We start from the raw sequence: 22,713 nt of genomic DNA, 5'->3' as shown, positions 1-22,713 counted from the left end.
CCTTGTTTCCATAGCACAATTAATTGGCTAAATTAGAATCAAGTGCTTACATATTTGGGTAACAAATATACTATTCTTTATTTCTTAAAATTCCAGAGGAGCTGAAGCTGAGCCAAAAGTGGGTCACGCATCAAGAAAATGACCCAAAATATTAAATTAAATCTAATATGGAATGGCTAAGGAAAATGTATTTTGGATTAGTTTAGCTTAATAAGGATTTATTAATCACCAATACCTAGGCACTAGGTGATTTATATAATACATTCATAAGAACATGCCCTACTGGTCAGACCAAGGGTCCATCAAGCCCAGCATCCTGTTTCCAACAGTGGCCAATCCAGGCCATAAGAACCTGGCAAGTACTCAAAAACTAAGTCTATTCTTATTAAGTTGACTTATCTAAGTCAACTTAATTAATAGAACTTATCCAATCCTTTTTTAAACACAGCTATACTAACTGCACTAACCTCATCTTCTGGCAACAAATTCCAGAGTTTAATTGTGCGTTGAGTAAAAAAGAACTTTCTCCAATTAGTTTTAAATGTGCCACATGCTAACTTCATGGAGCGCCCCCTAGTCCTTCTATTATCCGAAAGAGTAAAAAACCGATTCACATCTACCCGTTCTAGACCTCTCATGATTTTAAACACCTCAATCATATCCCCCCTCAGCCGTCTCTTCTCCAAGATGAAAAGTCCTAACCTCTTTAGTCTTTCCTTATAGGGGAGCTGTTCCATTCCCTTTATCATTTTGGTCGCCCTTCTCTGTACCTTCTCCATCGCAATTATATCTTTTTTGAGATGCGGCGACCAGAATTGTACATGGTATTCAAGTTGCGGTCTCACCATGGAGTGGTACAGAGGCAATAACATTGTCAATGTCAACAGAAAAACAATAAAACCATTAGGGCCATTCCTGATAAGATGTTCAATCAAATGCCCGGTTTAATAAAAAAGCTTTGCTTAATCTAAACCCTACTAAAATGCGGTGGCAAGATCTGAAGCCAGCTGTTCATGCATAGAAGCCCTCCAAAGTCAGAATTGAAAAACATTATGAAGAATGGACCAAAAATCTTCAAGAGAGATGTGCAAGACTGATCAACAGTTAAAGGAAATGTTTAATTGAAGCTACTGCTGTTCAAGCAGGTGCCACCTGCTATGGAATGAAGGGTTCACATACTTTTTCTAAGAAAAATATGTGCTGCTGAATCTTTTTGACTGAATAAATAATCAAACTACTGTATATCCTTTTTGTCTGAGTTATGTATTCAATGGGGCAATCTTTTTCTCTTATTGAGGTCTAGCTTAGGATCTAATCATGTTCTGATTATAAATCATGCTAAACTACAGACCATCCTAGGGCGTTCAGAAAGGTTTTTTTTCTTTTTTAGCAATGTATGGATGTTTATGCCAGTATATCAAGATTTTGTAGTTGCCCATCTGTATTTTGGGGTGTCTTAGAATGGTATTTTAATCTAGTCAAGTCAGTCCGGTTGAAATGGACAGTGTTAAAATATAGTACTATATATTCTCAAAAGGATAAAAAGTTATTTTCTCTCAGGCCAATACAGTAAAACCTGCAGGAGAGCCGGAGCGCGCATGGGCCACTCTCCTGCGTGCGCGATTTAGTATGCAAATGAGGGCCTGCGGTAAAAAGAGGCGCTAGGGACACTAGCGCGTCCCTAGTGCCTCTTTTTTGACAGGAGCGGTGGCTGTCAGCGGGTTTGACAGTCGACGCTCAATTTTGCCGGCATCAGTTCTCAAACCCGCTGACAGCCACGGGTTCGGAAAACGGACACCGGCATAATTGAGCGTCCATCTTCCGATCCGCAGGTCGCTTTTAAATTTTTTTTTAATTTTGGGGCCTTCGACTTAATATCGCTATGATATTAAGTCGGAGGGTGTACAGAAAAGCAGTTTTCTCTGCTTTTCTGTACACTTCCCCGGAGCCGGCAGAAATTAACGCCAGCCTTTGGGCAGGATTGTGCGGGAATAACTAATAGGGCCATCAACATGCATTTGCATGTTGCGGGCGCTATTAGTTTTGGGGGGTTTGGCTGCGTGATTACCCCTTTCTGTTTAAGGGGTAAAGCTAGCATATGAAAAAATTAGGGAGCGCCTGTCGATACTTTCACAGTCAATGCTCCTTTGATTATTCTGATCTGCTTATTCAAGGGAATGTCAACTGGGCAGACTGGATGGGCTATTTTGTTCTTTATCTGTATTCATTTACTAAGTTACGAGTTCATTGCACAAAACACCAACAAGCATCTCAAAATAGCCATAACCAACCAAAGAAGCATAAAACACTACCATAGATAGATTAGCTTTATTATAATGTTTTTGGTATAGCAAGTGACATATAAAAATCTTAGGTGGATAAATAAGAGGACCCCAACCTAAGACATCTGAATACACCTGGTATACCCAAACATTACTATGAATCCCAAAATACCAAGCACCACCATCAAAACACTTGTTCAATAACTTAAGTGCTAAAAGGAGAATCCTTTTGTTATTCAGTTGATGTGTGAAAGAATCTAATTCACTGTTCGCTTTTTGAACAATGATCAAAGCAGGATTTAAATTTCAGCATCATTTTATTTTTCTTTCAAAACAAAAATATATGAACATATAAAATAGATTTTACATCTAAAAGCTCACTGAGAGTTTAGGCTGCTTTGCTGTGTGTGGATCAGGGTAGTTTGCAATGCCATTATCCTACAGTAGCCAAAGAGGTCATACGACATTTTACCCACAACAGGTCACTCACACTTCCAAAAACTGGTCAGCTTTGCAGATAGGTAACCTTCTTCAAAGGACAAAAGATTGCTTTAAATAAAGTACAAGTTAAAAAAGTTTCTTGCACAGAAACAGAGGTAGAATTGTACTTTTCATGTATTACAAGCAAATTACCAGCGTACCAGTTATTACACAAATCAATTAACCATTACAGTGGAAAAGAATGTATACGTTCTGAAAAAAAGCATATTTCCCCCCCCGAAAAGTCATTTTTCTGTTTACAGAAAAAATATCAATCACTTTTGTCCTACTGCATACTGTGGCTCTTGCACAGAATGGTAAAGTTCAGCAGCCATCATTTGTAGTTGCTTTATGGTTAAGTAATAACTTTGGTTTTAACCAAATATCTCTTTTTTACCCAAGCACAATAACTTAGTGGAAGCAGCTTCCAGTCTGGTTTATTTCCATCCATCACAGTACATGTATCAGACAGCATAGACATTCACAAAAACACTGATAACAACAATTACAGTCTTCCTGGTCTCCTTTCACAGCAATGTTTTTAGTGCAGTATACAACAAAGGCTAACCATTTCTTATCTACTGAAGCATATTGTACCATTACAACCTTAATTTTAAGGTATTTTTAAGTAAATAAGAAAACAAAGACATCAGCTAAGTAAAGAAGTGCAGCTATATAAAATCTGTTAGTTCCTTTGACAATATACTTTTTAGTTATGCTTCTAAAACAATCATGGTTTATAAAAAGTAAAATTTAATGATGCTTAGGACTTTGCAGTAGCAAGTACATTATTTTATCTGCTAAAATTCCAATATGAAAACCAGACACAGATTTAGTTGCTGTTTTGCAAATTAACCAATGAACTTCTAAATCAATACTCAAAGCTCAGCTATCAGACTGAAGAGGCACACTTTCCTTTATTGGAAGAGCAGAAGGGTGCTGAGGGAAGTGCCTCTTTTCTTTTTTTTTTTTCCACCAAAGTCTCACTTTCACTATTTTCCATGGATCCCAGAGATGAGGTTAATAGTTTTTGGCAGGGAGAAAGGTCTAATTTACTATGGTGCAAGTTACACTGGGCTGTAAATAAACCTGCAGAAAGGGCTTTTTTTTTTTTTAAAGCAGTAGTTCTTGCTAGATTTGGCGTTTCTGGCTTTATCACATGCCTCCGGTCTTATTCCTCAGACTCACAGGAGACAGCTTTTCTTGTGTTCAGTCCTTATACTTCTTTTTTTTTTTTTTTTTTTTTTTTTTTACAATTCCTGGAATAAAAAGACCATGCCTCTTATAATTTCAGCCCAGCTTTCAAAAACCCCTACTATCCTTGAGCTCAACTCTTCAGCTGCTTTGCTATATTCAAACCTGCATTGGCATGATGACCGAATGGGCTTCTGAGGAAGGCCAAGAATGGAAGCACATCAATTTATTACCTTTGTAATATCTGGAGGGCCTAAGTAGGAAGTGCTTTCAGACACTAATCACCAATATCTCCTTGGGAATTGAATAAATCAGAATGAAAAAGGAGGAGGGACCATTAATCTTTTTATTTACCTCCAATAATTAGCTAAATGATTAACTTTTTTTTTTTTTTTTTTTAAATTAGCACTGCTGTTTTGCAGCACTCTTGTTTTTTTTTCCTTCTAAGAAGGGGTTCCTCTTCATGCAATAACTTTAGGATGCCGACCAACCAAATATCACTGTTCTCCCCTTTTTAACCTCTTGCTATAGTATAACAAGTGGTTGCACATTGCGTCTAAAAAACATCAGTATATTTCTTACCTTCATTTTAACATTAGTAAACGTATAGCATTTCTTTTATAAAAAAAAGTACACAGATGTGTCATCTTAACCATGAAAATTAAGCTGAAACTATCTCATTAAAGTGCGCATGTATAGAAAAGATTATTCTTTTAAATTAAATACAGAAACGTATCCTTTCATTTTCTAAATGCTTATGTATGAAGGGCTCTTTTATGCACTTCATGCAGAATTTAATGAAATTCCTCTATGATAGTTTAAGTAAAGTGAGCCTTTGCACATCACTCCATGTTATTAGAGCTTTGTGGAACCAGATCAGATACATGTGTGGAAGTAATAAATGTTAACTAATCAACAAGCATAAATAGTAATCACTGAGGTGATAAATAATCCAATCAATATATATTTCACATGCATGTTTTTAAGCACATTTACATCTGATCAGTTTGAAGTACACAATTTAGTAAATACTGTCAAAAAACGGAGTGTAAAATGCTAATCACAGTAAAAGTACTGTTTTATGAGAACTAGCAGCACTTTGTGATAACATTACATGATTATTCTTTCAAATAAAATCCCTTGAGGAGTTTGTCAACACAATATTCCATGTTTATGCTGTCAGTACTGCAGACTAAAGTCAAGAATGGCTACCTGCAAGTCCGAAGATGCATTTCTATGTAGCACGCAACTTCACAACTAGCTAAGCCAGAGGAGAAGGTAGACTAAATCATGCATTAGTTAAAATGTAATCACATTTGGACAATAAATGCTGGAAGTATTTTTCAGCACTTATTGAAAAGTTCTATTTATTGTATCACTCTGAGGGTGTCAATAGTTAGGGTACACCAGCACAAGTATCCACACAAATATCATTATAATGTTCACATTTATGTTAAGTGTATTGTTCATGTCACAATTTCAGTTTTTAATAGAAGGTATATGCTGAAGTCTAACATGTTGAAACAAAAACACCTGCCTCATAAGTAGCTCCCTTACAAAAGCAAACCCAGCTTCTTTCACTATGAACTCAACATTTAGGGACCTCTGAGATGAAAAGAGAGCAAATTAAAAATTAAAGTAAAAGAAAACAATTCATGCATGCACAAGAGTTATACTAAAGTGCAGGATTATTGTGTTTAGTTTTACTTTCACTTTTAGCATGTATTTTTAGTTACTGTACTAAGATATTTCTTTAAAATGTTGCAACCCGTATTTTTCCCACTGTTCCTTGTCCTATCCAATCACCAACTGACAGTACTTCATAAGGTGATGAGACTTTAACACTAGAGTGCAACATTAGAAAGAGATACATTCATACTGACTTGCTACAATAAATAGATTTAATGTTAGAAAGCCTTCCCATGAACAGAATACGATGTCAGACAGAGGCCACAAGGGCTACTGTGTCTACCATTCTGCCTTCTTACTATGGTGCCACAGAACCTACTTGATCACCGGCTTTACCTTTGCTTCTCCAAACAAAAGATTCTCAGTGCACATCCTTTGTTCCTTGAGTTCCAATACAACTTTTTTCACTACCACTGGAGACTATTCAATGCATTGCCTACCTTTTTGGTCAAGAAACAGAGGTCAGTTATGGAAGGAACAAAAAATACATGAATTACTCAAAGCACTGTGAAACAAGATTGTAAAGCAGTGACAAAAATAAACACACCTTTAAAAAGCATTTTTGTCTCAAATAAGCATATGACAAGTAAAAATAAACTTTGTATATTATTGGTGATTATTCACAATTTGTAAGTTAAGTGCCTTTCTTCTGTGTAGCAATTTATCATTGCTTGCACTTAAACAGCAACACAAGATCAGATTTTCCTGCAATTATTGCATTGATAAATTTCTACATTAGAACTTTTAAATCAACATTCAGATATATGAATTACAATAACATTTGAGCAACTGATTAAATTTTTATGCCAAGGTTACACATTTAATATAAACGGCTTACATGAATTATCCGACATAATTTTTTTTTTTTTAAATATTAAAACCAATGAAAAGGAGGTAGCCCAGTGGCATGACTGCTGTGTTTTGCATTATCAAGCCAATAAATTCAGAGGTAACTTGCTCTGAAGTCAATAATAAATTTCATTTCTCTAGCAGCTCATACCCATATCTAATGAGATACAAATGGGCAATTATGGAATTTACTTGGACATTATCGCTTATAAAAGTGGCTGAACAGCTGAAAAGAAGAGAGTTTCCCCATCATGTGCAGAATTTTTATGAAAATATTGGTCCTCACCAGACGAGCGTTTTAGACCTTGTACTTCTGCCTTTGGTTTTCAGTTCCTCGAGAGAACCAGAGACACTGGTTTTGTGCGTTTTCTTATGATGCACTAGACATGTCTTTTTACCAAATGCCTTGCCGCACTTGTTACACCTATGAAGTGAAAAGTTTTTTGTGACTTTCACCTCAATACCCACTTCAGGCCCCTCATGCTTTCTAGGGAGACAGAGAGCGGCACCATCCTGTCTTAAACTGATCTGTTTTGCTTCATCTCTCTGAGGGCCTCTTTTTGCCACCTTGTTCAGAACAAACTCAATAGGCTTTTTTATTGCCCTGCTCTCTAAACCAGCAGTTATTTTGGCAAGTGAACGGGATGACCTTTTATGTACAACAGTTATGTGTCGTATCACATCACGCTTCCGACGGGTCTCATAAGTGCAGAGGGGGCATCTATAGAATTTAACATAAATGTTATTTCCATCGGTATGCAGCTCAATGTGCTTGGTCAAGTTCTGCTTTGAAGTAAATTGGCGCTTACACAGCTTACAGTACAGTTGCTTGAAGTCAAAGCCAGCCGAAAGTTTTGGCTTCTTGTACTTTTGCTGGCCACCTGCAACAGATGAACTGGATGATTTAGGGCTCTCGGCATCTTGCTTAATTTTAATTTTTTGTGCTGCTGTGTTCTTTTTCTCGTTTGAATGTGCCCCCTTTAATTCATTCTGGGGAGAATGGGTAAGTGAAGGAGAGGAAGATTCCATATTGTCTGTTACACTAGGGATTTCCATTTTAACTTTTATTTCAGTGCTATTGCCAGTATTACTGGACCTTTTCTCTCGCTTAGAGTCCATTCTAGAGAGGCTCGTCTTATGAACTATTTGTACATGTTTCCTAAGCAGCATCTGTGAACTATATTTTCTCTTGCAATGAGGGCATTTGCAGCTATTGAGACTGTAGTCAACCTTTGAAGATGACTTTTGTTTACGAGTCAAAGTCTTTACAGATTTTTTAGGAGAGACAGTTTTCAAGAGCAAAAGGTGTCCAGGTTTCACGGGTATTTCAGGAGTAAGAGAATCCCTTCTTAGGCCTTTATGAACTTCATCAATATGTCTCCTCACATTGGCTTTTGTAGCAAAGGATTTGTGACATACATCGCAACATGTACTGGCTGTGTAAACATTCTTATGGCGCCCTTTTGCAGATGAAGAATCAGACTTTCTTTGCATTTCAATGTGCTTCTTTATTTCATCCACTTTTTTCTTGTGCACTCTTTTAATGTGCCGTCGGACACTGCGTCTACAGTTAAACCCTTTTCTACAGATACGACAAAAAATCTGGAGGACTGTATCAGAGCTTTCAGCAGATTGTGACTCAGGATTTAGTAATGGAGATTGTGGCTCTTCAGGAGCAGACGCAGAGGAAACTTCCTTTCTGATATGTTCAGTGGGAAGTGGCTCCACAGTTTCTCTATCTGAAGTCAAAACTGTTTCGCACCGTTCCCTGCATGGCTCTTGGATATGTGCTTTGCCTGGCTCTGGAGAACTGCTTTTCTCAACGTTCTTCTCTGGATTGTCAGCATTTGTCACAAACTGAAAAACTGCATTCTGATTTGTCTCTATAGGCTCTAGCCTAACAACATATTCTTGTTTGTTCACTCTTGGATAAATGGCTTCTAGGAGATCCCTTATGGCTTGACTTTGTTTATCATTTTCAGCTGGTTGGTCTGTGAAGGCAGAAAAGTTTTAAAGTTTAATACATACAATTTATTTTTCATTAACTATCTACCACAACAGGTTTCAGGTTAAATTATGTGATCACTTCCTCCCTTATTCAGCATAGAGATTCCTAAAAATGTTAATCATTTAAGAAAAAATTCTTCATCATGTCTCTTTCAGCCAGCTCAATAGGCAAATGGGACAAGGATGACTTTTGTGAGCCATTAACTACTTAGGTCTACTTCTGTTATGCAAAATTCCCAAGCCACTTGGCTGGTCAGATAATTTTTTGAATAGAGAAATCAGTACCATGAACTTGGGAACGTTTTACAGACATACATTTATGGACTGATTAACTAAACCTTTTCTCCCATTCTATATCTATGGAGAAAAAAGCTTAGTAAATCTTCTGAAAAACTGGAATGCAAAAGAAGTTTATAAAAGCACCCTCCAACAGTCCATCCTTTTTCTATTAACATAAAAATTTGTTCTGCTCAATTGTTTTAACCACATAATTTCAGAAGTCTGATCACAATGAGAAAAGCTTTGATGTAATTTTCCTCTAGTTTAGTACCATACCTATATTTATTTATTTATTTAAAAGATTTGTTACCCGCCCTTGCTACTGATAAATATAAGAAGAATGTTTTAACAATGACCATGATTTACTTAAACATAGGATGGGTAATTTTCAAAATATAGAAAACCTGCAAGTATTTTTTACCTGCAGGCTTTCCCCTGATTTTCAAAGTGAAAGCACATACACACTTTTGCTTTGAAAATTAGCCATCACTATGCGTACAAACATGCTCATACAGAGTTACATCTGCTATTGGCAGGGTGCAACCTGTACGAGTGCATTTCCGTTCATACTTTTGAAAATCTAAGTATGAGCATGAATCTTAACTCCGCCTCCTGGAATATTTCTCTATTGTGCATATAAAAATATGTGCAAACCTAATTTAGTCACATACCTTTTGTGCGCAAAGACTGGAAAATTTTCTAACACTCAACATATGCACATAAAAGCTGGTTTTATAAATGTACGTAGCTTTGAAAAATCTACCCTAACTGTACTTTCTGAAAAGAAGCAATACATGTTTTTTCTTCCAACAATGTTTGGTTTAAGTCTTAGAAATGACAAAATTCTCATGCTTTAGAATATTTCTGTGTCCTAAGTGTCTCAGTGGCTTAGTGCTTTCATATTTTTAAAACATTTGCTTATCATGTAATATAAAAATAGCTTTTAAATGAGACGGATGACCTAGTAATTCCAAATGGGGGATCAGATGCTTGCAAATACACCAGCAAACTATTTATTCAAAATCCAATTCCATCCTTTGCTAAGGTCTATTACTTTCATTTTAGATTATATAAAATGTCTAAATAAATAAGAGAGTCATTCCATATAAAGATCACAACGGTTTACAAATGTAACATTCATACTATAAATCAACAATTAATGACAGTTTATGGAGGTAGTATTCAAAAACACGGATTAGTCTAAATCTAATAAGATGTTCTAATACATATTAACTAAAGATCTAAGACATCAGGCAAGTAGTACAGGAATTATAATATAACAATTTTAAATAAAGAGGTTTTCATTCAACAAAAATATGTTTTCCGTCCATTGATGGCTAATAGGAAGTGGAGGTGATGAGTGGTATACAAAATGATATAAACCACAACGATAAATAGCATAGTGCTATAAAAGTTCATGGAACCTTATCTTGGATAATTCTCAAGTTTCAATTATTGAGTTAATTAAATCAACATATCCATCATTTTTAACAGTTGCATGTAGGAATATATTTTGGTCCCCCAATGGATATGTTGATTTAATTAATTTTCAAATTTCAATTATTTAGTTATCCAAGATAAGGTTCCGTGACCTTTTAGAGCGCTATACTATTCCATCCATTGATGACATGTAAATGTATGAACTAAATTTCAAATTGTAGTTGTACAAAATGTCCTTAATGGAGGTCAAATCATAGATGGGCCAACAATGCTGCTATAGCTCACACTGTGACCCTTGACATCACTTTTTACAGTCAGATCTGCCTGGGTATGATAAAAAGCAATACAATCCGCTATCCAATTACAGATTGTGCATTTCGCTATAACAATATCAAATCCACATTTGTCAAAAACTCCAAAAAGCTGGGTGGATTCTCTAAGGACTGTTCCAGATATAAAGTAACATTTCTGCAATCCAAGCTATGCAGGACTTGGCATCACCTTAATGAACATGTGGCCTAGGAAAAAAATGTTGGAAGGACATTTCACTGGTTAAGATGGAAAACTAACACTATCTTAGGCAGGAATGTGGAATAATACACAACACCATCGTTATGATGAAACTATAAAATAAGGATATATCACTATGGACTAGAGCATATTTACTCTGCAGGTAAAAGTGACCACCCATTGCATAGCCATGGGTGGGCCTGATTAGGCACCCATTCAGGGCTGCTCAGCTCAGGAAGAGGCCTAAAGAATGGCCACAGTGGAACCCATCTCTGAGGCAGCTGAAAAAGGAGAGGGCCCACAGATGCAAAGCCGCCTTGGTAGCCCACCCCCACAGCAGCAAAGAAGAGGACTTGTAGAATTAAGTAAGGCTTCTGCAAGAGCATATCCCCAAAGGGGCGAAGGAGAGGATCTGAGGAGGCAAGGCTGCTGTGGGAGCCCAACCCCATGGTGGCAAAGGAGAGAGAGGGTATGATGAAACAAGGCTGCCATGGATCCCATCTCGAGGCAGTGGAACAAAGTCTGGCAGTGGCTGAAGAAGAGGCCCTATGTATGTGTGTGAGCATGGGAGTCTGAGGGGATGTACGTGTGTGTGTGAGCGAGAGAGAGAACGTGGAAGCTTGGTGAGTGGGTGTCAGAATGGGGGGCACGGTGTGTGTATATATGAGAATGGGAGCCTGATTTTGTGTGAGCATCTGTGTGTGTTAGAAAATAGAAGCCTGGTATGTGTATGTGAGAATGGGAGTCTGGGTGGGTGTGTGAGCAGAAGCTTGTATGTGTGAGCATGTGAGAGTGAGAGCTTGTGTATGTGAGGAAGTCTGAGAGAAAGCATGAGCCTATGTGTAAGAGAAGAAGGGAAGAAGACAGGAGAAGAAACAGAAAGAGAAGAAAGACCCTGAAAAAGGAATTAGGAAAAGATCAATAAGGGGAAAGTGGAAAAAAAGAGACCAGAACTAACCTATTAAAACAGCTGAAAAATCAGACAACAAAAAAACAAAAAACATTTTGAGTTTTTAACTGTTGGAGCATGCCATTTTGGGAATGTGTATTTCTTATATTTTTGCTCTTTTAGAGTTCCATTGTTCAGAATCTGGTTTCTCAGGCTTCCTATTTTGTTTTTTCCCCCCCTGAAAGTTTGTTTCTAATTTGCAGCCCTTTATTTCTGTATAAGGTAAACGTTGGTCTGTGTTATGCCTGGGTGTGACTGAGGTGCAGTATTTCTGCTAGCATGCAGTTTCTCTGTAGGGATTTGAGGCATGTTCAGCCTGTTCAGTTACCCCAGTGCTGGTATATTAATGTTCCAGGGCCTGGTATAGTATTTGCATTGCTGCTTTTCCATAAATATGGCTGCTATTATTTGAGACCTGAGAGTCAGTGTCATGACTGTATGGTATGGCAAGGTTCTATGTGTTTTGGGGGGGGGGGGGGGGGGTTTGCAGAGATTATTTACTTCACAGACAGGCTGATACAGTAAGAGTGCGGGAAAATGGGCGCTCAGTGTTGAGCCACCTCTCCTAGGCGCACGATCCTGTATTTAAACGAGGGGTCACGCTAAAACGGAGGCGCTAAGGACAATAGTACGTCACTAGCTCCTCCTTAGCAGCAGAAACCCAGGAGAGGTGGCTATCAGCAGGTTCAGGAAACAGATGCTCTATTTTAAGAGCGCCAGTTTTCCGAACCCGCTGACAGCCATGGGTTAAGAAAAACGGATGCTGGAAAAATTGAGTGCCCGTTTTTCTAACCTGACCAATCGGCACATTTTTTTAATTTTTTTATTTCTATTTTATTTTATTTATTTTTGACCATCTTTGTTCCTCCAACTTAATATCGCTAGGATATTAAGTTGGAGGGTACACAGAAAAGCTGTATTTTCTGCTTTTCTGTACACTCTTTCGGGTTGCTCAAGGGCAGGTGTTAATTTCTGAGCATAAAATATACGGCTTGGCCACACTTTTTACAGTATCCCAGATGAATAACCAATAGCCTCATCAACATGCATTTCTTTGTTATGAGAGCTATTAGTTTCGGGGGGAGGGGTTGGACGTGCATTTGATGTGCTAAAACCCTTACGGGCGGATTTTAAAAGCCCTGCTCGCGTAAATCCGCCCGGATTTACGCGAGCAGGGCCTTGCGCGCCGGCGCACCTATTTTGTATAGGCTGCCGGCGCGCGCAGAGCCCCGGGACGCGCGTAGGTCCCGGGGTTTTCTGAAGGGGCGTGTCGGGGGCGGGGCCGAACGACGCAGCGTTTTGGGGCGGGATGTGGCGTGGCGTGGTTTCGGCCCGGGGCGTTTCGGGGGCGTGGCCACGCCCTCCAGAACCGCCCCCGGGTCGAGTCTCGGCGCGCCAGCAGCCCGCTGGCGCGTGTGGATTTACGTCTCCCTCCGGGAGGCGTAAATCCGTGGATAAAGGTAGCGGGGGGGGTTAGATAGGGCCGGGGGGGTGGGTTAGGTAGGGGAAGGTGAGGGGAGGGAACGGTGACATTTTAAAGTATCGCTCATGAATCATGATGGCTGTTGAAAACTACTTAGAAACCCATTATAGGGTGCATGCAAAGGCATTATGTTTTTGAAGAAAGCCTTAGACATATTCAGACCAACATTCACAGATCATATGATCTCCACCTCCCCTTAGTGTGGCTTATTGTGTCTGCTTGTCATTATGGATAACTGGTATCTTCCAGTTCAGACAAACAGTTCCACTTCAATTAGGCCTCATTCCAGGAAGATCTCCTTTACCATGCCTTGATCCAGAGATAGCTCATGAGGTTTGGAATGCCTGAACTCCATTTATCAGTATATTTTCCTTTCATATAGCTATCCTATGAGATGTTATCCAATTATACAACCTGATACTTGTCCAACACAAGAGCTTGGGACCCATCCCTTCCTGTTTGTTCAGGTAGAAAAGAAATACCTGCCTGAATGTACTAAGAAATTGGATGGCCAACAAAATTATATAAAAGTCTTTACCATCTTTAAAACAGCCTTCAAACTTTTAAGAGCCAATCTGACCACCATACATTGGCAGTTAAATCCTGAAGCTAATTAGACATGACACTTAATGTCTGTCATTTTTGCACCTCCGGTTTGCAGGCACTGTCATCAATTCCTTATGACATTCAAATATTTCAAGAAAATTTAGAAGTGGTGCCCTAGGTTCTCCGGAAGTCTGCCTTAGCCATCTTTTGAACAAATAAGATGAAAGAAATGTTCTCAGCTGAAGAACAATTTGTAGCTTGCTTTAGAGATGGTTTTGAAGGAAGGTCTACATCAGATTCCTCTTCAAAATTCTAAAACCCAAACCAATAACATTCAGCATAAGAACATGCCATACTGGGTCAGACCAAGGGTCCATCAAGCCCAGCACCCTGATTCCAACAGTAGCCAATCCAGACCATAAGAACCTGGCAAGTACCCAAAAACTAAGTCTCTTCCATGTTACGTTGCTAGTAATAGCAGTGGCTATTTTCTAAGTCAACATAATTAATAGCAGGTAATGGACTTCTCCTCCAAGAACTTATCCAATCCTTTTTTTAAACACGGCTACACTAACTGCACTAACCACATCCTCTGGCAACAAATTCCAGAGTTTAAATGTGCCACATGCTAACTTCATGGTGCCACATGCTAACTTCATGGAGTGCCCCCTAGTCTTTCTGTTATCCAAAAGAGTAAATAACTGATTCACATTAACCTGTTCTAGACCTCTCATGGTTTTAAACACCTCTATCATATCCCCCCTCAGCCGTCTCTTCTCCATATGTGATCCCTCTGACTGCTATTCCTCAAATGAAGGCAACAGAACAAAAGGAAAACACTAGCCAAATAGCAGATTGTCTACCAACAGAAAATGACTGACTACTATCAACTTGCCTGCAAATGAGGCTGTAAATGTCAATGGCACAACTTATGCCAAGTATAGAGGATTGCATTGGCCACAGCACAAGCTTACACAGAATGGCATGGAGGGGTATACCTACTGAAGTTACAGTACCCAGCATTGTTACTCTGAGGTGCCAAAAGTGCTTCAGCAATTGTAGTACACTCCAAAGTGCTCTGCTCTTGTTTGAAAAGTAGGGACTTCCTCAATGCCAGGCCAATTGAAGCAAAGGCTCTTTCTATGACAGGACCCAGAAAGCAACACCTAAGGAAATCCTCAGCAGCAAATGTCTAGCAATATTTTGGCAGAAGTGAAATAAAAGGCTAGTAAAAGATTCTTATTCTAAACTGCTAACAAAAATAGTGCAACCCAAGCAAACACAGATTGGTCTGAAACTATCAGCAAGAAAATCTATATTTTGGCAAAGGTAAAATAAAGAGTTAGCTAAAGATTCTTAAGTTCTATAGAGCTAGGCACTCTATAGAGTGTGGAGAAAGCAGGTTTGCATACTTGTAAACAGGGTTCTCTGTAGATAGACGGATGATTTACCATGAAGAATGGATGACATCATCCAACGACACTGACACAGATCCAGTTCTCAGAGTTTAGCAAAGACTTTTCTGATCACGTACAGGAGTTCCCATGTGCGTGCGCTGTCTCATGAGCTCTTCAGTTTCTTCCAGGGCTTAAGCTTTAGCAAAGTAGTTTACTCTCCAGGGAAGCAGGCAGGTATTAAGAATGAATAATTCATCCTGCTGTCAACGGAGACAATCATACACTTCCTCTCTGAGGTCACATGCCCATAGCCACACAAGCCTTCATGCCCCTATAGAAGCAGTTGAAGACCTGGCCACAGTATCAAATGATTTGCATATGGAACTGATAAGGTTCTTCTCACATTCCTCTACATCTCCTAAAGCTCAATAGAAGTCCGCCTGATCCGAGATTGATGATTTCATCAAGGGTTTTAGCTTCTGGACATATTCATGCAAATGATGCACCATATAGTGCTGGTGAGCCCCAATCCGGGCACTCAGCAGGGAACCCTAGATCTACCACATCCTCATCCAAAGGTCCTAGAGAATCTTGTGGACTAGGATTCTTGCAGAGTCCTCTAGGGGTTGGAGAAACTGAAGGAGTCTATTCTTAAGTTCTCTTCTTTCCCTTCATTGATAAATGGTCATTGACAGGTTATCTAAGAACCTGAAGTAGCAGAGATCTTCTGGAGGAGAGGTATGCTGAGGCAAGTCTGAATCCTTATGGAATCCTTGTTTCCTTTCCACATGGGAACAATAATCCATGACTCCAATGAGGAAGAAGACAGCTGAGATCAACTGGTCTGGAGGAGAAACATCCAGGAGGAAACTCAAGAGTGGATAGAGCCTACATCCTCATCCTCTGATTAAGGAAGGGGCACTCATAGAGGAGAAGAACCCACCATCTCATGGTGGGGACTCTCTCCTAAAGTTGTTCTTGTAGTGAAGAATGCATTGGAATATAACTTGGCACAGCTCCACTATGTGGGAAAATGTCTTCCATCTTGTACAGTGGAGGTTCTAATCTCCCTCTTTGGTCTTCAGGGCTTAATAGAGCAAATAAATTCTTTACTAGCTCCAATAATTGGAACAGATTGCTTCATTCTCACTCAGAATTGTTGGTAAAGCTGAAGCAAAACCTGGTGCCACAGGCACACCTGCTGTAAAGACAGCCAGCTCTGAGGAACTTAGCATTGATTGCATCTACAATGCCTGTTGACCAGCACACTGCTCCATAGATGGCACTAGTAGTTCCTTCCAAGATATCCCCTATTGGGCTTGTGTACTTATGCACTGAAGTTCTCTGTTCCGATATCATTGATGGCACCACTGTCTGCCTCAACAAGCGTCTTGACTGCATCTTGGAATGTGAACTCCGCACCAGTGACATGGATAGTGTCCTGATTGGTTCCAGGTCCATATTAAACAGATGGCTTAATATCATGGGGATTTTCTGAGCTATGAATGAAGAAAGCACCTGTGCCAAACAGGCTATCTCCTGCCTTGGCATTGAGGAAGCCCCCCTCCCCCCCCCCCCGATGCCAATCTCCTCTTCAGCTCCAAGGGGAATGTCCCCAAGCCACTTAAGATGCTTTTCTTGGAACCTCTCCTCATGCCACAGGCTTCTGCACCACACAGAACCCCTAACCTGAGATGGAACCAGGAACTGGCATCACAATAAGAGACTTCACAAGCTTGCAGGATTGAGAGGAGGAAGTTTCCAGCCTCAACTTCTTGTGCCACAAGCCCAACAAAGAACGGTTCCACTGTTTGGCATCACACTGTGGCTTAGGGCTATTGCCTGGTGGTACCTACCTTAGGGCCTCCATCTTCCAGGTACTGTTGCACCCTGTGGGGCATATGACCACAGCTTAGCAGGTGGAGGAGTCAGTCCATGTTCAAGTATCAATAGCAGAGGAAATGTGCATCTATGATGGTCACCTGGCGTCCACATAGGCAGGTCTTAAACCTACTTACTGTGGACGTCTTGGGCATCTTCTTCAATTTTCTTTAAGAACATAAAAGTTGTTTGAGGGGCTGCCAAGGCAACAGCAAAAGCATCTAAAAAAAATGCAGCAATAAAAGGCAGCATAAGGTCAAAAAAATAAAAAACATTTTTGTGAGAGCGACTGAGGTAGCTCAGATGAAGAAAGACTGAGGGGCTCAGAAGGTACATGTATGTAGGAACTCCAGCACAATACACTGATATTCAGACCTATTGTTCAAGTCCTTTCTTGAGTCCTGCTACAGCAGTCCAGATGCATGGACTATCACTGCCTACTAGCAGATAAAGACAGAGGACACACTTTTTTTCATCATCATCACCTGATAAATAGGCTGGTGCAGCATCAACAATAGCCAGAAAATTCCAACTGCCCCTAAAACCACAAGTAACTTTAGTAACAATAAATAGAAACTTCATAAACAGGAGGGACAAAAGAAACTATTGTGTGCTTGTCTTGCTTAGAAAGCAAACTCTGCTGAGCAGGGACACATTTCACATATCTCTGTACAGCATTGCAACACCAAGCAGCACCACATGAGGAGGCGATAAAGGCAGCCTCAGGCACACCTCAAAGGCGACATCAAAATTTTCTGCCAAACCCAAGGTCCACTGCCAAGGTCAAAAGTGTAGTCCCTGACTTCCTGGGAGGGTACTGGACTGGTGGAGCAGGACAAAAGCAAAAGACATTAACAGGCCAGATTACATTTTTCCTTCCTTATTTTGCTACACCGTTTGAACACGTGGGATGTGCCCAAGCCCATTCCAAAGAGGGTAGGAAGAAGACAGGATTGCTCTCCCTTGGTTTGCACATCTAATCCATAGCACCTACAACTAAATATAAGGAAGACCAAGTGGCTGCCTTACAGATGTCCTCCGGAACAGGCGCTGTAGACTCAGCTCAAGAGGAAGTTTGAGCCCTCGTATAATTAGCACAAAGTACCTTCAGAACTTCACCTTTCAGCAAAAGTTGGAGGAGATCCTCTGCTTGATTTACATGGACAATGAGAATTTTAAAGCTGCCTATCCCCTTGTAATGTCCACCTAATAAAAGCCTACTGGTTAGCCAAAAGGGATTAGCTATCATTTAAATACCTGAGGAAGGTCTAACGAACCTTTTAATATGGGGAGAGACTACTCTCTTATGATGATATTTCCCTTTATGGGACAATGGGAGATATTACCTGCTTAACCAAAGGAAAAATGACCTTGGGTAAGGATGGCAGCACTGGTTAAAAATGACCAACTCTGAGTAGAAGGGATCACTGACAATTAAAGTCTAACTCTGGGAATAGGCCACGAGAGTTATCGTTCTTAAGAAAGACCCTTCAAGAATGCATGACTAAGCATCTCGAAAGGAGGAGATGAGTTCTAAGAACCAAATCCAGATCCCACTGGGTCAACAGAGCCCCAAGGGGAGGACAAATACACTCAACACTAAATTCCCTGAATCTGATGTCTGTACTATGAAATAGCCGCAACTGGGACCTCCAGGAAATTAAGAGCTTAGCTCTTGTCAAAAACACTTTTGCAGGAAAATCACCATGGACAGGATATTCACCTGCTACAGTAAAACAGTCAGAGCTTTGAAACAAGTCTCAAGGTTAACGAGATTCTAGAAGAGAGAATCATTGCTGATGAATATTCCTCTCTGGGTTAACATACTCCTCAAGGGTTAAACTTATAAGACACAAAGTGGAGCCAGTTCTTGGTGTAGCAGGCCACGAGCAAGCACTAGAACTCTTCTTTCGGGAGACTGAGGAATCTGTCGACTTTGGAAAACTTGTGATTTGCCATCAGATTCAATTGTGAGGGATCCCCCATAACCTATTCATTTCAGAAAAGCTTGGAGGCAGAGCTCACGCTCTCCAGGATTCAACCTATTACTGCTGAGTAAATCAGTTTAAACTTGTGCTACCCTTGCAATGTGAACTGCTAACAAGTGCAGTAAATTCTGCTCTGCCCACCAGAACAACCTGCTTGCTTCCTGATTCCTTCTACACCAGTCCAGCATGTGTCCAGCATCTGCTGGAGACACAGAAATACTGGCTATTGCCAGTGCAGCAACATATACATAAAGTGATGATGTCACTGAAAAGGGCTGTGACTTCTGTCTCCATCTAATAGTAGGCAGTGACAACTCATGGATCTGGACTGGTGTAGCAGGATGAGAAAGGATGTTTACCTCCTGATTCCAGAGAAGAAATATTTCTTAGAAAAGAAAGGCAGATCCAAACTGCTCAAAACAACATACTTGGCCTCCCCTACTCCACCATAAGACCACTCCAAATGCTGCAGAACGCTGTAGCTAGAACCATCACATATGCACGCAAATCTGACCACATCACACCAATCCTCAAAGACCTTCACTGGCTTCCTATCCCCTCTCGCATCCTCTTTAAAACCTTAACCATTATTCACGAATCTAGTTACACACATAATTCTAACTGGCTTGACAAGACATTTTATTTCATACAATCCACCCATCCCACTCGGACTAACTGCAATGGCATGCTCCACACCCCCTCCCTCAAAACGGCACACCTATCCTCCACAAGAGATCGAGCCCTTTCTATTGCAGGCCCAACCCACTGGAACAAACTACCTGTGAATCTCCGCCTTGAGCCCTGCAATAATAAATTCAGAAAAAAAAATTAAAGACCTGGCTCTTTAAACTGGCATACCCAGAATAGGACCCTTCTGCCCCTCCCCGTGCATCCCCTATCACTATTTATTCTTTATATGACACCTTTCTGTCATGCCATCTTTTACCCTGTTACTCTACCATGTTCTCATTGATATTTCTCCGTTATGATTTATTACCCGATACCCATAACCTACAACCACCTAATCCTATCACCCCCCAGCTGTTATGTTGTTTTTAAATCATTTTAATGTTATGATATAATCATGTTATTTATTATGCATTATTTGTTTCCTCTTCCCTCCGCCTATCCTATAATCATTTATGCAGTTTTCTCTTTGGTCCCCGTTTCCCCACTCCCTGTTCCATGTAATTTCTATCTTTCAGTTTAATGTAAACAGATATGATGTTTCACACTAATACCGGTATATAAAAGCTTTCAAATAAATAAATAAATAAATAAATAAATGTGGAAACATTGTGGCCTTTTTTTTGCAGCACTGGGAACACTCATGGTGATGATCCATGTAAATATTTTCTAGAGCGCTGGTAACATTTCTTGAAGCAACCATCCTGTTACAACAACATATTCAGGCAGAAAACTATTGAATCAAAGCAGAAATAAGAAATTTTCTTTAGGAAGCCTTTGGTAAAGAAAAAAGATCCATGATCTGCAAAATTTCAAAATTCTTCAGAGACCTACCAAAATTGATAAAACCTGGTCAATGTGGTGACAATGAAAAATTTAAGGCTAAACCTGCTAAATTTTCTAACCAGGGACTACTGAGAAGAAAAATAACCTGAAAAAAATGAGTAACAAATAAAAATATACAAACTTGCTAAAAAAAAAAAAAGCATGGAAAAGCAGCAGAGATCTGGCAAGATGTTCCTTCTCTAACCACAGACAGGATTGAAAGTGAACAGCAGTTGAATGGTGGTATTCAATGTGCATCCTGGGATGGCAATTGTCAAACATGAAAATAAGTTGGCATTTAGAGAACAGACTGCAATATGGCAATTTTAAACCAATATTAAGAGATATAGAAATGAATTTTTAGCTCCTCTACACAGTTAGGTTAGTTATGTATTCTTGAATGGCTTATGCTAAACTATCTCAATCACAAAAAACCGCCCAGCAAACTACTGTGTTCCAGAAACTCTCACAAAGTGCAACACACTCACAAAAAAGGTAGGTTTCACTGGTCAAAATTTTTACTTTTAAATTATAACCACATATATAGCAATGTCTTTAAATCAAACTCATACTGGCTGATGGTCCATTTACTTTATTTAATTCTTAACTAATTTTTTAAATATTTGTTTTGTTTATATATTTCAACATTTTCTTAAAACCAGCCCAACTGAAGCTGGCCTACTATCCCCACATAGGTATCTCCTCGGATAAATGGAGCAAATTAATTGGTAATCCTTTATAAGAAACAGTCCCAAATAGCTAGTCATGAAACAATCTTCAAAGTAATACTCATCTGATACAGCAAACAGTCCCGACAGGATCGTGTTTCGGACCACTCTGTCCTGCTTCAGGGGAAACCGCTCATCAAAAGGCTGCACTCCATATCCTGTGGAGACTCCAATCGAATGCTATTCATTTTCCAGATATCTGTGGTTAAATCGACAATTCTTCCTCTTCGCGGTCTGCATTCAGAACCGCATTTGGTAAAAAACATGGCGGACACCCCAGCTTTTTATCATGAAAATGGAAGTGCATATGTCACATCTCAGTCCTCAACTCGGTCGTGGCATGATGGGCTCAATCCACTATATACATCATCTCTCAGTCCTCAACCCGGTCGCAACATGCTAAGAATAATTAACTGGTGTTAAATTAGGTAAAAAACCTCTGCACGATCTTGATTTAATGAATGAAAAAAAGGGGAAACCAGACAGCTTCTATAAAATGTTTTATCACAGAATCAAAAAAAAAAATGAAATGAAAAATGAAGACATACCAAAGCAGTAATAGAAGACAAGTCCTTCAGGGCAAAAATAGGTCCCAACCAGGTCCGTTTATGTAAAACGGAGCAAACGAGCCCCATGTGTATCAACCAATTTTTATTGTTATTTACATCTTTTAATGGCCCTACATGAAAGGCAAATGAAGAAAAATATATTGTCTCTAGATTAGCAAATACCAGTTGATTTTCTCATTTAAACCCTGGGGACACACAGAACCAAGCTTAAAAATCCAGAAATGTTCACGTCTGTTGAGCCAAGCTTGAATATCTCTTCCTCTGTTGCTCATCCAAAGTGTTTCCAGGACAGACCATCGCAAATCCAAAAAGTTATGTTTGGCATGTAGACAGTGCTGAACAAGGGGAGCTGTGAGTTTAGAAGTCTTAATACAGCTTCTATGCTCAATGAGTCTTGTACGAATTTTCCTCTTGGTACGCCCCACATATATTTTATCACAGGGGCATTGAATCACATAGACCACACAATCAGAGTCACAATCGGTATATACCACCTGATTTACCACAATGTCTGATCCAGGACATATCCATTGGTTGCCCGTGATAGACAGGGAACACATCTCACATTTACCACAAATTTGATGGCCGCCTGTAGGCAGATATCATGTGCAAAATCAAACGCAGACCGCACCACCAAATCTCTAATATTAGATGCCTGGGAGAAGGCAAATCTAGGAGTCATCTGAAAAACCTTATGAAGGGACAACACTTGCCAGTGGGATTTTACAATATTGACCACCTCATTACTCAAAGCTGAAAACCTCAAGTCATGTCAAATTTTGAGAAAAAGGTTTTTGTTTATATTGAAGGAGGAGGTCCCTGTTAGCAAACAAGGTGTGCTTGTAAGATCTTTTAACCACAGACTTTGAGTAAATAGGCAGTCAGCCCCTGACTAATTGACCCAATAAAAACCAGCTCTAAAGAGTCATA

At 39.7% G+C, this 22,713-nt stretch overlaps 1 protein-coding gene across 2 annotated transcripts in view; it reads right to left on the bottom strand.

The window, feature by feature from the left end:
* Positions 1-3,835: 3,835 nt before the first annotated feature.
* Positions 3,836-22,713, bottom strand: part of ZNF800 (zinc finger protein 800) — a 91,935-nt gene continuing 73,057 nt past the window's right edge. For both annotated transcript variants that reach the window (XM_029616453.1, XM_029616451.1), the window contains exon 6: positions 3,836-8,485. In XM_029616453.1, the coding sequence (XP_029472313.1) occupies positions 6,777-8,485 (1,709 nt within the window). In that variant the 3' untranslated portion in view covers positions 3,836-6,776. The remainder of the gene's footprint in view (positions 8,486-22,713) is intronic.

Source organism: Rhinatrema bivittatum, chromosome 9, assembly GCF_901001135.1.
Source record: "Rhinatrema bivittatum chromosome 9, aRhiBiv1.1, whole genome shotgun sequence".
Lineage (NCBI taxonomy): Eukaryota > Metazoa > Chordata > Amphibia > Gymnophiona > Rhinatrematidae > Rhinatrema > Rhinatrema bivittatum.
Note: the sequence above shows the minus strand (reverse complement) of the source record. Positions and strands in the feature narration are given on the sequence as shown.